The sequence below is a fragment of the Zea mays genome, chromosome 4 (assembly GCF_902167145.1).
Source record: "Zea mays cultivar B73 chromosome 4, Zm-B73-REFERENCE-NAM-5.0, whole genome shotgun sequence".
Classification (NCBI taxonomy): Eukaryota; Viridiplantae; Streptophyta; class Magnoliopsida; order Poales; family Poaceae; genus Zea; species Zea mays.
The window spans coordinates 69,920,397-69,937,209 of record NC_050099.1 but is presented as its reverse complement, the minus strand read 5'-3'; the positions used below and the strand labels follow the sequence as shown (position 1 = coordinate 69,937,209).

Below are 16,813 nucleotides of genomic sequence, written 5' to 3'. Positions count from 1 at the left end.
CGGTCAGCCAAAATGACCGACAACTCATCTGACTTGAAAATAATGATAGTATATTACCATTGTTGTTGATCTTTGCAGTCATATGGGGTTGTGTCCAATCATCCCCTTCCCCAGCGTCATTGATGGTATCATCAGTCGCAGTAGCCATGTTCCTTGAAATGGATGCTTCAAATTGCCGGTTTCGACGGGCTAAGATAGATTGTCTTTCACCATGTGGCACATGTTGTTTACGTCTTAGTGGTCCAGTAGACATATGCAGTGAATTGGCATCCTCAGTCTGTGTTGAAGCTGGCAGGAACGGGTTACTGGCGATTTCAGGGATAACCCAGTCGCAGGGGGTAACTGCGGATCCATCAGGTTCAATTGCATCTGTTGTAGGGTGTACAACCTCAGGGGTATATGTTGGGGACTCCATGGCGATGGACTCATGACTCAATGTGTCAGCCAACAGTGCTCTACGTTTTCGTATGTACTCTATCTTTGACCCTTTCTGCTTTGGTGTACTATTGTACAACCTAAGGCGTTCACGCCTAAACTCCCTCTCGACGGGAGTTAAGTTTTTGTACCGCTCTCTAAAGTAGGCGGCCTTTTCCAAATTATGGTTAGACGTGTTACCAACCGTTTCATGCTCACCGCCTGGAATAAGGCATGTATACGTTAAACCGCCTGAAATCAGCTGTTTTACAAATTTAGTTGAGTGAAAAGTCATGTACCTGGTGTCAGAAGGTCTCTCGTTGTGAAAACATCGTTTGCCTTGAATGTCTCATTCCTATGCAACCAATCGCTATCATCATCTTGATTCACATTTATTTTTTCGTTTCCATCTAAAAACATTGAACACATTACTTTCTAAGTGTAGGTTTATGCACAGAAAACTAATTTAAATTTGACGTGTTTCATCACCTCCTGACACAGTGGACATCATATGTTGTCCCTTGTTTTGTTGTCGCGCCTCACGTCGTTTCTTATTCAACTCGTTCCTTTGGTCTACTGACATTTTTGCACGGCGTTCTCTATGCCTTTGCCTTTCTCGTTCGATAAAATTATTGGTCGGTGAAGTGTTATTATTTGGAACTGCCAAATCAACAGTGGCAAAATGACTTTCATGGCTACAAAAAATTGCGACTGGTATACCCACAATACCTTGTGTTGCAAAGTTTGTGAAATCAATTGTGCTACAGCCATCTGAAAGACTAACTGTGAAACACAATGAAAACCAAAAAATAAGATTAATAGATATTCACTAATCCACAAGAGGATATGTTAAAATAATTGTTACAATGATCATATACCTGGACCAAGATGGATTACTTCACGACGCTTTCTACTTTTATCGTTTTTTGTTCAACGGTCATCGCGGCATATCTTTCCCTTTCCCTTTGCCTCTTACGTTCCTTAGCATCAACATTTGGTCCAAGCGATTTCGATCCATTTTCATCAGCTACAATATAACCTTGTGTATTAGCGTTCCCCTACATACTACGATATAAACGTTAATCGACACAAGTGTAATTACCTTTACCTATATTAATGGTGTTTGAGATGTTTGTCAATGGTGTGCGACCATCACTAAGTTCCATCTGATATGTTTCTGTTGGTTCTCCGTTCTCCATAAAGACCCCTATTATGGATAGTGGAATGGCTTAGTTAAGTTTTCACACATTTACTCTGTGTACAACCACAATTTAGTTCAATATATCTCTACTACACATTAAGGACACAGCGAGGGCGTCCACCAAGCATCACCGTGCCCTCGCCAATAATCATTCCTTCATCATGTTTGCAAACTGATAACTTCCACAAAAGGAAACTAATTATACACCATGATGATGATGTATTGGATGTTGTAAGTGAAAATCCAGATGACTGTTCTATTTCAGATGATTCTGAGATGGATTTAGGGGATGCTTATGCAGAAAATTTATGCTAATAACATGTTTGTGGTGTACGGGTGTGTAGCAGAAAAGAACAAAAAAAGTTGTGTTAAGTTTGTTATGAAAACAAAGTTCAGCAATAATTGTTTGTGACTTCAAGTTCATGATATAATTGTACACTATACTCTAGCTGTTGTCATCTATGGAGTTCAGCTATAATTGTTTGTGACTTCAAGTTCTTTATGTAGTTGTGACTGTTATAAGCATGAATGCTTGCATGTTGATAGCACTAATTGATAATTATTATCTGTTCGTTGCTTGGCTGTTCAAAAATATTTGTTGGAGATACTTGATGCATATGCCCTTGCAGTGTAGGTCTGATTTCTTGTTCACACTACCATTCTAATTTTAGTGGCATCTGTATCTGCTAGTTGAATCCACCTTCATATGCTCTGTTTCTGTGTTATGGAAACTAATCTATACTGCATTTCAGATTCTGAAGAATTCCAGCCAGTTGTGCCTGTTGTGAAAGCCGAGCCACTTAAAAATCAGTGGGCTGATGAAGATGTTGAAGAAGATGATGTAAAAGAATCATGGGAAGAAGAGGAGGAGGAGGTAAATGAAATTATATGATTTTTTTAATTGATGCATCACATGAACCCTTTCATTTAACTTTGGTTCTTTCATGTATATAGGGAACAGTAAATTTTCTCTTCTGTATACACATTTCTATCTTTAGGTAGTTGTGTCTGTTACAAGCATGAATGTCTGCATGTTGATAGCACTAATTGATAATTATTATCTGTTCGTTGCTTGGATGTTCAAAAATATTTGTTGAACCTTTGATGATGGAAGCTCTTGAGAAGATTGAGAAGGATATTAAGACACCACTTTTAAGGAGTGACAAGATGAGAAGATGCCTGATGTCAGGAAACAGGACATCAGAAACTTCCACTCTTTTTGATTGTGACATCACACTTGACGACTACCTTCTCAAGAGCTACTATAAGACTGCATCTTTGATTGCAGCCAGCACAAAATCAGCTGCCATATTCAGTGGCGTCAGCACTACTATTTGTGAAAAAATGTATGCATATGGCAGGAATCTTGGTCTATCCTTCCAGGTTGTCGATGACATGCTGGATTTCACCCAGTCAGCCGAACAACTTGGCAAACCAGCAGCAAGTGACTTGGCAAAGGGAAACCTGACTGCTCCAGTCATCTTCGCTTTGCAAAGTGAACCAGAGCTAAGGGAGATCATTGATTCTGAGTTCAGTGACACGGATTCGTTAGCTGCTGCAATAGAGCTCGTTCATAGAAGTGGTGGGATACGGAGGGCACATGAGCTTGCAAGAGAGAAGAGTGACTTGGCAATCCAAAATCTGCAGTGCCTTCCAAGAAGTGACTTCAGAAGTGCCCTTGAGAAGATGGTGGAATACAATCTTGAGAGGATTGAGTAGTGGATTTTACTTGAATGCTCCATCAGGGCTCCATCAGGTACATATCTCCATTTGGGGTTTGGGGTAGTTTCCATATAAATCTTTATATTCAGCCCCTTTGGGAAGATACATTTCACCGAAAAATCAGATGAATCGCACTATTTCATACAAATCTAGGGATAGCCTTTGAGCAGGCCACTACTATCATGTTGATTTTGTAACAGCTTGTGCAGAATCATAAGAAACCCTAGGACTTGACCGCAGCCCCTTGCGCCTACATGTATCCGAGCATTCTACTTGGCAGTTCTTGTAAATAATAGAACCATACAGTAACTTAGCATTCTTTTTTGTTTTGCAATCTGCGCATGCTTACAAGCAACAAAGTGTGCGCTATATTTGTACGGATCTACGTGCACCCGGCGTCGAGGTGATTTGTGCTGCTCCCACTCGCTGTGTTCGGCCTCGCCTTATCTCTGTTCCACGCAGCCTTATCTGATCTTGCTTCCATTTCTCTGTTAGGTTTCAGTGGAGGCAGAAGTAAAGACGACAGTACCCGACGAGGTCCTAGGCAAGGCCGAGGCAAGGTGTTCCATTACCCTGTCGTGTTTTATTTCATTTATACTACTATTGTCCCCTATGGTTTAATTTCAGCAGTATAGACAAAGCTCGTACTATCTCTTTGGTTGAAGCTTTCCCAAATATGAGATCTTTAAAGGTCATTATGATATCAAATTATTAGTAATGGATCTCTCAGGCTTGGTAAATTAGTGGTTTTAAAGTATTAACACTACAATTTTTGGTATATCTCAATTCTGTCTCCTGTGCATTGGGTGAAGGATTTTATCATATTGATTCCATAGCAACGCACGGGCTACACCTATGAATGCTGCTCCTTCCTTTTTTTGTAATAAAAAAACTACAGCGAGGTACACAAACACAGTTAACCGTTGAGTTGAATTTTTTCAAAAAAACTAAGGGAGGAGGTTTGCTTCGCAGGATCAGTGGCCGGCTTCCACCGCTGTCAGTCGTTTCTAAATACAATTCCTGAAGCCCCTCAACGGTATACTGACTGAAATTCATTTTTGCTCAACTTGTGCAAATCTGTATCCAAGTGAGCTTATCATAAGTGCATTTTTGCTGAAATGTTCATACTTCAAAATGTCCATGTATATACGAATTATATAACTTTTTTTTGTTTTGTTTTCATTTGAGCAAACTGTTAACTGCCTTTTGAGTGCTTGATAGAAATACAACCATGTTTCTGAGTTTGTTATTTTGAGTTGATTAACATCTAGTTCTGAGGTGGAGGACTTTCTGAGGGTAACAGACTGTTTAAAGAAGGAAATTTCGAACTTGCAAAGGCTCCCACTAACGTCCACACTTTGTATTCATTAAATTTTGAGGTGATCAGGCCTGTCCAACAAAATGCATTAATTTTGTTCATATTATTTTTCAGGAATTTCACGCATGTTAGACAAAATACATATTTAGAGTTTGTTTGCATTATATAAATATTTGTAACCCATACAGATTATTACGGGAATTAAATTTTTCGCACAAAATATTTATTAATCATGGGAACAAAAAAATCACAAACTATCTCTTATTAAACCCATGTCATAGGTATTACAATTCAGCCTCATGTTGCTCTTGGTTGATCAATAACAGTACGACATGTATTCTATCATTGTAGAATCTATCTAGGCCTAAACATAGTTCCAATTATTGCTCTTTGTGAAATTGTAGAATCTATCTACGCCTTTGCTCTTCAAGAAATGTAACAGCAAACTGACGGTTGTTCCGCGCCACCAAAGCTTTTTGAATTGCTGCAATGAATGGCACAATTAATCACATCTACACGAAGTTCATGATTTAATGAGAACAATCACGATTTAAATGTAACTAATTTTTAAGAGTATACTTACGTCCAAAATAGTGGGTGTTGTGATGGAACGGATTGAAGTGTATTGCGGTATGATCCGAAGACTCGAGGAACTCTAGAATTACACATTTAAATTTATGTTACGAATCATTATAAAGCAAAACTTAGTGACAGATGTGTTTGCAAGGCGTAAAGACATGTTGTACCTTGTCTTCTGAACCGCCTAAACATAGTCCCAATTATTATGCCATAATCCTCCTTAGCCAACGCCCAACGGAGTGCATTTTTGTTTAGTAGGTCACCCCAAACTTTAATGATATGTAAAGACCCCCTACGACATTCAATTTGGTAAGAATTGGTTAGTAATATACATAGATTTGACATATACAATTAATGGAATATACCTAGCATCCATTATAACAATCTTTCTGAAAGGGCCCCACATTGTGCGATGAATTGTATCCATGTGGACTACAATAGCCATAATGTCTACAAAAATAACAATTTATAAATGGATTAATACTAAATTTTGTGTAAACGATCAATGGAATATATCGAGCCAAGATCAATATATTCTTACCGACTAAAGTCCTGTTTGGCAACTCAGCAATATCATCAAGGTTGAAGAATATATGTTTTGGGAATGGCGGCATTTGAATTGGAACTGTGTATGGCTCCACGATAGTTTGTTGGTTGAAATACAATTCCATGGGACCATTTAGATGTCGAAAATTAAATTCACCCGGATGAAGACCAAACTTTACGTTATGCATATTGTAAACATGCTTTTCATGGAGCAAATTGTTGAAATGTTTAACTGTCACGGACACATATGTTATGGCCTCGATCTTGGCTCCCTAATAGTATTTCAGTAGGATTTCAGTAGGAGTATAGGCAATGGTATGAAGATCATGCAACTTTGTAAATGAAACTTAAATAATTGTTGGCTTACATTGATGTCAGATAAAATGAAATGTTGTCTATCACGATAACGTGGTTCAATCGGGAATTTAACTTCTACCCGAGCGACAATACTGTATTTCCGAGGTAGCCCATAAAAATCTTCATCACGGTGGTCGTCGAACAACCTGTAGCTATATTAAACATACGACTAAATAACGGTAATTTCTTTGATAGACAAATTCTGTGTAAATATATTTATGTAATAACTTACATAGGCATCCGTTTTATGCGGTCCGCTGCGTCTCTTTCTCGGTTCAATATGACCGGTTCCATCAAAACCTTCTAGCCTTTAACAAAATTTCAAATTTAAATTTAAATGGAACACATGTCATACTTTCGCGGTTCAAAAATGTGATGTTGGCATATGCAACTTGATCATTTATCATGTCGTTTACTTTATAAAGCCATTTAATCTAATCATTCATCATGTCGTCAAGCGAGTTTATGCATTCAGTCTCCCTAGGTTGTTATATATATGTGTTCATCAATGGGTAAGAATAACTTGTTTCATGTTTGGTGAGAAATTCAAAGTGAGTGGTTGTCTCACAGAGCAACCGATGTAATTGGAAAAGCACATTAAGAGAAGCACTTAAGGGTGTTTGCCTTTGTGTTGAATGGTATATTCGGAAAAGAACATGAAGAGAAGCAGATGACAAAGAGAACTGTGAACGGATGCAAGTGCACCGAATTCAAAGTATAGTACCATCCAAGCCTCCCCACTATCATTTTTTCTACGAATTAGCATCAACCGATATATACCGGAAGAATGCATATAAACTTTATACCCCAACACAAAAAACCCCAATACACACAAACTTAACAATGTATTACTTAACACAAAAAACAACTGTTAACTGCCTCGACATACATAAGAACATTGTATTTCTTTAACAGGAAAATGCAGTTGTTCAACTGAAATCAGATTATAGTTTAATTATGTATTGGCAAAAAACAGATCACCTTCAAGCAATAAAAAACCGGAAGAAGGATGAGAACTGTTGTTCGCTTATGTCTGTCGAGGATACTTGCTCTTTTACATGACGGGTAACAGCAGTTCTCATCCTCTATTATGGGCAGAAAAGCATGGCAATTGATATTCAGTGGTGCATAAAATCTGATTTCAGTTGCATCCGTTCACATCAATTAAAAAAAATAAACATGAAGCGTTCACTCACCTTGTTGCTGTCGAAGTTAATTTTGCAGCTTCAAGTAGCAAAGTTCAACTGCTAGAAGAACTGAAATAGCGAAGAAAAAATAATTAGCTACATAGGAGACTTCACCTCACGCCCTCACATAAAATTCCAGATTAGATAAATGCAATTGTTCAACTCAAATCAGATTTCAGTTGTCATTGAGTTTTGGCAAAAAACAGATTTCAGTGCCTAACCATATCAGTGCCTAACCATATTGTAACTAACTCATTTTCTGTACAAATTGCAGCAATTTTGTAACCAAACTGAGCATATGAAGAAATCAAGCAATAAATAAGTACTAATGAGCATATGAAGAATAAGCAAAATAAATTAGAGTTAATAAATTTAAATTCGGGAATAAGTTGGAATAAGCAAGCAAGAGGGGATGCAGAGGTTGAGTAAGGCTAACCAAGGGGTGTGCAGAGCGGCAACACCTCCAAGTTCGCTCTTGGCGTTGCCGTCGCAGTGAAGAATAACCTTGCACCAACCACATGAATAGATAAATTTGAGGTAATCTAAGTATGAAGAAGCAAATTGTTTCAGCTTCATGGTTTGGAACTAAAACTGGATGCACAGTTAATGATGCAGAGGATTGTTAATGGATTTAAATGAATTACACACATAGCACAGTTTGAGAACAATAGAATATAAAAAATTGTTGTTTGGTTGCTTGCCACAAATAACTGATTCATAATCAGAATAAGTTGAAAATGGAGCATCATCAGCTTGTTTATTCCAGCTTATTATCCTCTCGGTTGGTCTACGTGTAGAGTGATTTGAGTGAACTACACTTCTAACATCAGGGCCTGTACTTGTTGGGATCGTAGGTAACAATGATCCTGGTTTGCAAGAACACATAGTCCAAGCATGTATGTAACTGCAAAACCAAGGCCCTGAAGCATCTAATAATACCATCCTTAAATTTGATGAATCAACTTCATAAAATTGTGCTTATGGGACGAAAATGGGCAGCAAGCAATTTACGATTTCTGTTTTCATTCTTGGCCCTGAATCACACAGAAAATGGGCAGAAAATATCACAATCCTCGAGAGTGACTAAGAATCCTCGAGAGTGACTAAGAAAATGGACAGAAAATTGTGTATTCATGTGGTGTGTGACTAAGAGTGACTAATAACAGTAATTACAGAAGAATGCAGGGCGTGAGGGAAATTCCCATACCAGAAAATTGTTGCGCCGACCACAATCCTTGCTTGGAAGGAGTGGAACTCCAGTCTGGGCGTCACTTGTTGCCGACCAGTGCCTTGTTGCGCCGTTCAGTACCCACCAGCAGCTCGCGATCCTTGTTGCGTTTGATTCACTCCGAGAACTTACAAACGCGTGGAGGATTTGCCGCAAGGAGAGGAACTCCAGTCTGGTGGCCTTGATATATATGGTTTATGGCGACGTGTATGGAGGATGGGTAGGGGATCCCGTTCACCTCGCGGCGTAAGGAAGGGAGACGACGAAGATTGAATGGCGGATTTGGCGCGGAGTCCATCTTCGGCACCGTTGAAGGAAAGGGAGGCGGCGATGGATGAGATTGAAGAGCGTTCCCCTCTCGGTGCCGAAGGGAGGCGACGAATTTGGCGCGGATTTGGCTCGTTCCCCTCTGCGGGATGGACGGTCGTCCTCGCGAGGATGGAAGGCGCGCCTGTGGGATCCGGCGGTTGCCATCGGCGGCAAATGTTGCGTGCGCGGGGAGGAGGAAGCCGCGCGGCGCGGATTGGGCACGGATTGGGCACGGATTTAGCGGCCTCGCGAGGATGGAAGGCGCGCATGTGGGATCTGGCTCCTTCCATCGGCGACTAAAGTTACGGGCGCGGGGAGGAGGAAGCCACGCGGCGCGGTTGTGGCACGGATTTAGCGGCCTCGCGAGGATGGAAGGCGCGCATGTGGAATCCGGCTCCTTCCATCGGCGGCAAATGTATGTTGCGGGCGCAGGGAGGAGGAAGCCGCGTGGCGCGGATTTAGCACGGATTTAGCGGCCGCGGGATGCACGCTCGGCCTCGCGAGGATGGAAGGAGCGCGGCGGCTGCCATCGGCGGCAAATGCTGCGCCTGCGGGTAGGAGGAAGCGGGCGGATCGCGCGCGGCGTATGCGGGTTTGGCAGAACGTGCACCATGCATATGTTGGACGCCTACACTATCAACATAATTAGTAGTAGAGATTATGACATTAACCCGATGGTTAACGCAACATTATTTCATATTAATTAGAACATGGAGTGACCCCCAGAATAACAGTGCAACCACGAGTGCTATCATGGCTCTGGCTTTGGTAATTAGCTTTATATGCTTAGTGCCTGGCAACCTTACCTGAAATATGGGCAAGAGGGGGAGCGGTAGGTGCTGGCAGCACACGTTAACATGGGGACGTATTCTTGTCTAAGGTACCTCACCCAGGGGGCCACCACCATCGTCTTTAGAAACCTTAGCAGGCTGTTTCGTATTAAGTGTATTTTGTGAAAGTCTCATAATGGATCCCTAGCCATTCACCTCGGCAGTGTTTAAGGGTCCGATCAACCCGGGCTAGATGGGATACATGGCTTGTGGGTAAAGTTGTACCACCTCTGCAGAGTGTAAAACTGATATATCAGCCGTGCTCCCGGTTATGAGCGACCTGGACTCCTCACATGATAATTGAACTTGAAGATGGAATTAAATTGAGATCCGATGATCTGCCAATAATTTGCTTAAGTGGTTTCACTTAAGTGTTTTTGTTATATTCATATTCCTTTGTTTAATGGGATATTTGGGATTCACACTTATTAGTAAGACATGTGTTGTTAATAAAATGTTGACCAACTAAAATGCTTACTGCTCAACCTTAGCCTCACCTTGTTATACCTGCATTAATTTTTTCCCCACTTGCTGAGCCCCGACCATAAGTGAGCTCACCCTTGCTAATATTTTGATCAGAGGGTGATGTTGGAGACTTTGATGGAGATTTTATCGACGACGATGAATTCTAAGTCTAACGATGCGCCGGTCATCTTCCTGTGGGAGATTGCCCCTGTTATTTATTTCCGCTTTGCTTTGATGTGATACTTGTTCAAGATACAATGTTTCAGATGATGTAATAAAGTATTATACTCTCTTTACGCCTTTATTGCATTGTCTTTTGATATATTACACTTGTGACGTCAACATATGCGTGGAAATAGATCCTGGCACACATATGGTATGCGCTCGGTTCTACCCCCTGGAACCGGGTGTGACAGAAGTGGTATCAAAGCTATGCTAACCCTAGGTCGTTAGACTAGTTAGAAATGGAAAGCCTAGTTAGTCTTTCAAAACTTGAGTTATTTTCCTCCATAAAAAACTTATTTTATATCCAAACTCGACTCCTTTATAATCAACTCTTCTAGTCTGATTATCTCTCATCTATCGGAAGGTTGCTATCAGAAGAACTACTTACAAAAGTATCGCCTATGTTGCTCAAGATCGGCCAGCACCCTCTACCCCACCTTTGGATGACGAAGAAGAAATGTCTTTCTCTACCTTATCCTCATTCTTTTGGAAGGCTTTGTTATGGAACCCCTGAGTCTATAACCATACTCCTTAGATTGATAGGATAGTTTATTGAATTAAGCTAGACGCAGTAGACGATAAAACAATGTTATCCTATTAATAAATACCAACCATGTGATGGTGATTGATTGAAATGTTTGATTTGGATCTTTGTTTGAGTGCAATGGTCTTATGGAATGATGGCCATAAGAACATATAAAATTTTTTAAACATAAGCTATTTCCCCTCCTAGAATCTTTTCTACTCCTCACTTTTCTAAGGACTTCACCTCCTAACCAATCAGATAGTGAACGCTCGTCAAGGACCCAACAACAACCGGAACCAGCGTGGTCAACAAGTACCACCACCACCACCGAACCCCAACATGGAACAGTTCATCGCCGCCCAGATGCAGATTCTGCAAGGAATTACTGCGACTGTTCAACAAATTCAGCAGAACCAACAGAATCAACAACATCAGCAGCAACAGCAGTATGCACCCCCGGCTAGAGATAAGCACTGGGACTTCATGAGTCATCACCCACCAATATTTTCTCATGCGGTTGATCCTCTAGATGCCGATGACTGGCTCAAGGTCATTGGAAAGAAGCTTGACATCACCCAGTGCAAAGACCGGGAAAAGGTCTTGTACGCCTCGGGAAGACTCGAGGGAGCCGTGTCCAACTAGTGGGATGCCTTCATAGCGGCACACCCGACGCGGATACAATAACTTGGCAGGAGTTTCGAGAGAACTTCCGCGCTCACCACATTCCCTCGGGAATCATGAAGTTGAAGAAGAAAGAATTCCTTTCCCTTACTCAAGGGAATATGTCGGTTAGTGAGTACTGTGATCGCTTCACTCAGCTTTCACGCTACGCACCGGAAGAAGTGGACACAGATGAGAAGCGCCAAGAGCGTTTCCTAGAAGGATTGATCGGACCTCTAAATTATCAACTTCAGAGCCATACATTTCCCAATTTCTAGACACTGCTGAACAAGGCAATTGGCCTTGAAAGCAAAAGAAAGGAATTATCTGACCATAAAAGGAAGTTCCAAGGTCAGTCAAGCAGGAACACCCGCCCGAACAATGCTCAAGGTTCGCAGTTCCACTCTGGAAATCAAGGCGGAAACAATTATCAAGTGCAACGCTCTGGATAGCAAAGCCAGAGAAATAATCAGAGTCAGAACCAACAAAGGAGTAACTCTCAGACCAACCAGAGGTCTGGTGGAAGTTCCCAGAATCGTCAAGGTGGCGCCAGTAACGCGCAGGCCAGAAGCAACGCACCAGTCCAACCCAATGGCTGTTTCAAGTGCGGTGAGCTTGGCCACTATGCCAACAACTGCCCAAGGCGCAACCAGCAGACACCCCAGAGGAGCAATACTCAGAGGAATGACCAGAACACCCCCCGCTCATGGATCTGCTCAGAACAAGACTCCGCAGAGTAGAGGAAGGGTCAATCACGTCACCGCAGAATCAGTACCTGAGGATGCCGACATAGTGTATGGTATGTTCCTTGTTAACTCCATACCTGCATCAGTTTTATTTGACTCTGGAGCATCGCATTCCTTTATAACCGAGTCATTTGTGAAAAAACACAACATACCTAAGTACCCCCTTAAGAAGATGTTACATATTAGTTCACCAGGAGGTAACATGAAGGCCACACACTCATGCCCCCATGTTAATCTCAAGATTCAAGGAATAGATTTTTCAGTCAACCCAGTGGTCCTAGGATCCAACGGTATTGATGTGATTATTGAATGCAACTGGTTGAAAAGTTGTGATGGAGTGATACAGTGTGCCAATGGAACAATTATGTTGACAAGTCCTCAAGGTGAAAGAATCCAAGTTAACATAGACAATTCAACAGATGAAAAAGGGAAAACAGTGATAAATCACTTGGAAGAAAAGCCCTTGGAAAATATCAAAGTAGTGTGCGAATACCCAGACGTATTTCCGGAGGAATTACCAGGTATGCCACCTGACCGTGATATAGAGTTTTCTATTGAATTATTACCCGGAACCGCACCTATCTCGAAAAGACCTTATAGAATGGATGTCAAGGATTTAGTAGAACTGAAGAAACAAATAGAAGAATTACTAGAAAAAGGTTTCATTCGCCCAAGTTCATCCCCTTGGGGATCCCCAGTTCTATTTGTGAACAAGAAGGATGGTTCAAGGAGAATGTGCGTTGATTATAGAAGTTTGAATGAAGTAACCATCAAGAATAAATACCCATTACCTCGGATTGAAGATTTATTTGATCAGATGAAGGGAGCTAATATATTCTCGAAGATAGATCTGAGATCGGGATATCATCAGTTAAAAATTCGAGCAGAAGATGTACCCAAGACAGCCTTCACTACAAGATACGGATTATACAAGTTTTTGGTCATGTCGTTTGGACTGACTAATGCACCAGCATACTTTATGAACTTGATGAATAAAGTATTCATGGAATATCTGGATCAGTTTGTGGTCGTATTCATTGACGACATACTGATTTATTCTCCAAATGAAGAAACACATGAAGATCATCTAAGGCTAGTCCTACAAAAACTTCGTAACAACCAGCTATATGTGAAGTTCTCAAAGTGTGATTTTTGGTTAAAGGAAGTTGCTTTATTAGGGCATATCGTTACTGATGGTGGAATTAAAGTGGACCCAGGAAAGATAAGTGAGATACTAGATTGGAAGCAACCAAAGGATGCGTCCAAGATCAGAAGTTTTCTTGGATTGGCAGGATACTATAGAAGATTTATTGAGGGTTTTTCCAAGTTAGTGAAACCTCTTACCTCTCTACTGGAGAAAGGTAAAGAGTTCAAATGGGATGAAGCTTGTCAGAATTGTTTTGAAGAACTCAAGGAAAGGTTAACCACTGCACCAATTTTGGTAATGCCAGACATCCACAAGGGATTTGATGTGTATTGTGATGCATCACACCTTGGACTTGGATGTGTGCTAATGCAAGAAGGAAAAGTGATAGCTTATGCCTCAAGGCAGTTGAGGAAACATGAGAAGAATTATCCTACGCATGATTTGGAACTAGATGTCGTAGTGCATGCTTTGAAGATTTGGAGGCATTACATGATTGGAAACAAGTGCAGAATCTTCACGGATCACAAAAGCCTGAAATACATATTCACTCAGAAGGAACTCAACCTCAGACAGAGAAGATGGCTTGAGTTGATTAAGGACTATGATTTGGAGATACAATATCACCCCTGAAAAGCAAATGTAGTAGCTGATGCTTTGAGTCGTAAGGGTCAAGTGAACAACATCACTACTCATTTGATGTCACAAGAATTGTGCTGGGAAATGGAACAACTCAACCTTGGTATGCTTTATAATGTAGAAGCAACAGTTATGGAAGTTGAATCTACTTTGGAAGAAGAGATTCGTAAAGGACAAGAGTCTGATGAGAAAATTAAGGAAATTAAAACTTTGATTGGTTTGGGAAAAGCCCCAGATTTCACGGAAGATGAACAAGGCACAGTTGAGAGCACCTAAAGGGGGGTGAATAGGTGATCCTATAAAACTTGAAACTTAATGCCACAAAACTTGATTAGGAGTTAGCACAAGAATGCCAAGTGGCTAGAGAGGAGTCTTTGCAAGACACGATAACCACAAGAAGATCAATCACAGATAGACACAGTGGTTTATCCCGTGGTTCGGCCAAGTTCAACACTTGCCTAGTCCACGTTGTGGCGTCCCAACGGACGAGGGTTGCAATCAACCCCTCTCAAGCGGTCCAAAGACCCACTTGAATACCACGGTGTTTTGCTTTGCTTTACTATATCCCGTTTGCGAGGAATCTCCACAACTTGGAGCCTCTCTCCCTTACACTTTGATGTTCACAAAGAAGCACGGAGTAAGGGAGGGATAAGCAACACACACAAGACACAAAATCAAAGTACCAACACGCACACAAAGTCACAACAAGAGCTCACAACACAACCCAGCGAGTTCACAACTCAAATGGAGCTCTAGTTGCTAGAACAAGGAATCAAATGCGTGGAATCAAAGTCTTGGTGCTTAGGAATGCTTAGAGAATGCTTGGTGTACTCCTCCATGCACCTAGGGGTCCCTTTTATAGCCCCAAGGCAGCAAGGAGCCGTTGAGGCATTCCAGGAAGGCAATTCTTGCCTTCTGTCGCCTGGCGCACCGGACAGTCCGGTGCACCACCGGACACTGTCTGGTGCGGATTTCTTTCCTTCTTGGGCGAAGCCGACCGTTGGCGCTTTGGAGCCGTTGGCGCACCGGACAGTCCGGTGCCCCCTTCTGACCGTTGGCTCGGCCACGTGTCTCGCGCGGATCGCGTGGCCGACCGTTGGCTCACCGGACAGTCCGGTGAATTATAGTCGTACGCCGTTAATCACTTCTCGAGAGCAGCAAGTTCGCCTGAGTCAGCCTGGCGCACCGGACACTGTCCGGTGCACCACCGGACAGGCCGGTGCACCCAGACAGAGCTGACTTTGGCTGAACAAAGCCATCCTTAGTTTCAACTTGATTTTTCCTGTTTCCAGCACTTAGACACAATACATTAGTCTCTAAAACAATGTACTAAGTTTGAGAAACATACCTTTATACTTGATTTGTACTTTGTCCACCATTTAACACTTAGGCACTTGTGTTGGACACTAAATCACCAAAATACTTAGAAATGGCCTAAGGGCACATTTCCCTTTCAATCTCCCCCTTTTTGGTGATTTATGCCAACATAACATAAAGCAAGTAGAACAAGTGCAAAATCACTTCAAATAAGAACTCAAAATTGTTTTGATTCAAAATTTGACATATATGGATCATTCTTTGCCACCACTTGGTTTGTTTTTGCAAATCAAACTCAATTTCCTATCTCTAAGTCAAACACACATGTTGAAACATAAAGAGAGATATTTCATGAGAAATTTATCAAGGATTCAAAAACTCCCCCTTTTTCCCATAATTAAGCCATTCTCCCCACAAGAGGCCAACTTTTGACAATAAGAGACAATAAGAGATTTTTGACAAACCAAAAGCTCTATTCTACTATTCAAAATTCTCAAGTGGTAGCTGATCCATTTCTTGCTTTGGCCTTATTTTCTCCCCCTTTGGCATTAAGCACCAAAACGGGATCAATCTTGGCCCTTTAACCCCATTGCCTCACCAAAATCTTCAACTAAGAGTAAAAAGGCAATAAGAGTACAAAGATGAACTTGGAAAAAGTTACTCTTTCATCGGAGTGCAGTGGAAGTCTTGCATGGTCCAAGTTCACCTGTCCCTTTCAATCCACCTTTGAGACTAAATTAAGCAAACTCAAGCACACAGTTAGTCTCAAAGGGTCAAGTTGTAGCACATCTCCCCCTAAATATGTGCATCACTCGCAATTGGACTTGTGAGGTCCGGGGAGTGCTTGTACAACTTGAGCACCATAAATAAACACAAAATGCATTGAGGAACATGATCAAAGGCATAAACACATGTATGCTATAAATCAATCCAAGTTCCGCGAATCTAAGACATTTAGCTCACTACGCAACTTGCAAAAGGTCTTCTCATCTAGAGGCTTGGTAAAGATATCGGCTAGCTGGTTCTCGGTGCTAACATGAAATACTTCGATATCCCCCTTTTGCTGGTGGTCTCTCAAAAAGTGATGCCGGATGTCTATGTGCTTTGTGCGGCTGTGTTCAACAGGATTATCCGCCATGCGGATAACACTCTCATTATCACATAGGAGTGGGACTTTGCTCAGATTGTAGCCAAAGTCCTTGAGGGTTTGCCTCATCCAAAGTAGTTGCGCGCAACACTGTCCTACGGCAACGTACTCGGCCTCAGCAGTGGATAGAGCAACAGAAGTTTGTTTCTTAGAACTCCACGACACTAGGGACCTTCCTAAGAATTGGCACGTCCCTGATGTACTCTTCCTATCGACCTTACATCCAGCATAGTCGGAGTCTGAATATCCAATC

At 41.6% G+C, this 16,813-nt stretch overlaps 2 protein-coding genes across 2 annotated transcripts; one reads left to right on the top strand and one right to left on the bottom strand.

Annotated features, from left to right (window-relative positions):
* Window positions 1-2,707: 2,707 nt before the first annotated feature.
* LOC103653367 (probable solanesyl-diphosphate synthase 3, chloroplastic) lies at window positions 2,708-3,667 on the top strand. The gene has a single exon (XM_008680296.2). It carries the CDS (start codon window positions 2,720-2,722, stop codon window positions 3,332-3,334), a length of 615 nt encoding a protein of 204 aa, XP_008678518.1. The 5' UTR covers window positions 2,708-2,719; the 3' UTR covers window positions 3,335-3,667.
* Window positions 3,668-4,919: 1,252 nt separating this feature from the next.
* Window positions 4,920-5,756, bottom strand: LOC103653366 (uncharacterized). The gene is made up of 4 exons (XM_020551840.2): window positions 5,600-5,756; window positions 5,402-5,526; window positions 5,239-5,310; window positions 4,920-5,139 (listed from the first exon to the last, which is right to left on the bottom strand). The coding sequence occupies exons 1-4, from the start codon at window positions 5,677-5,679 to the stop codon at window positions 5,063-5,065; spliced, it is 354 nt and encodes a 117-aa protein (XP_020407429.1). The 5' UTR covers window positions 5,680-5,756; the 3' UTR covers window positions 4,920-5,062.
* Window positions 5,757-16,813: the final 11,057 nt, after the last annotated feature.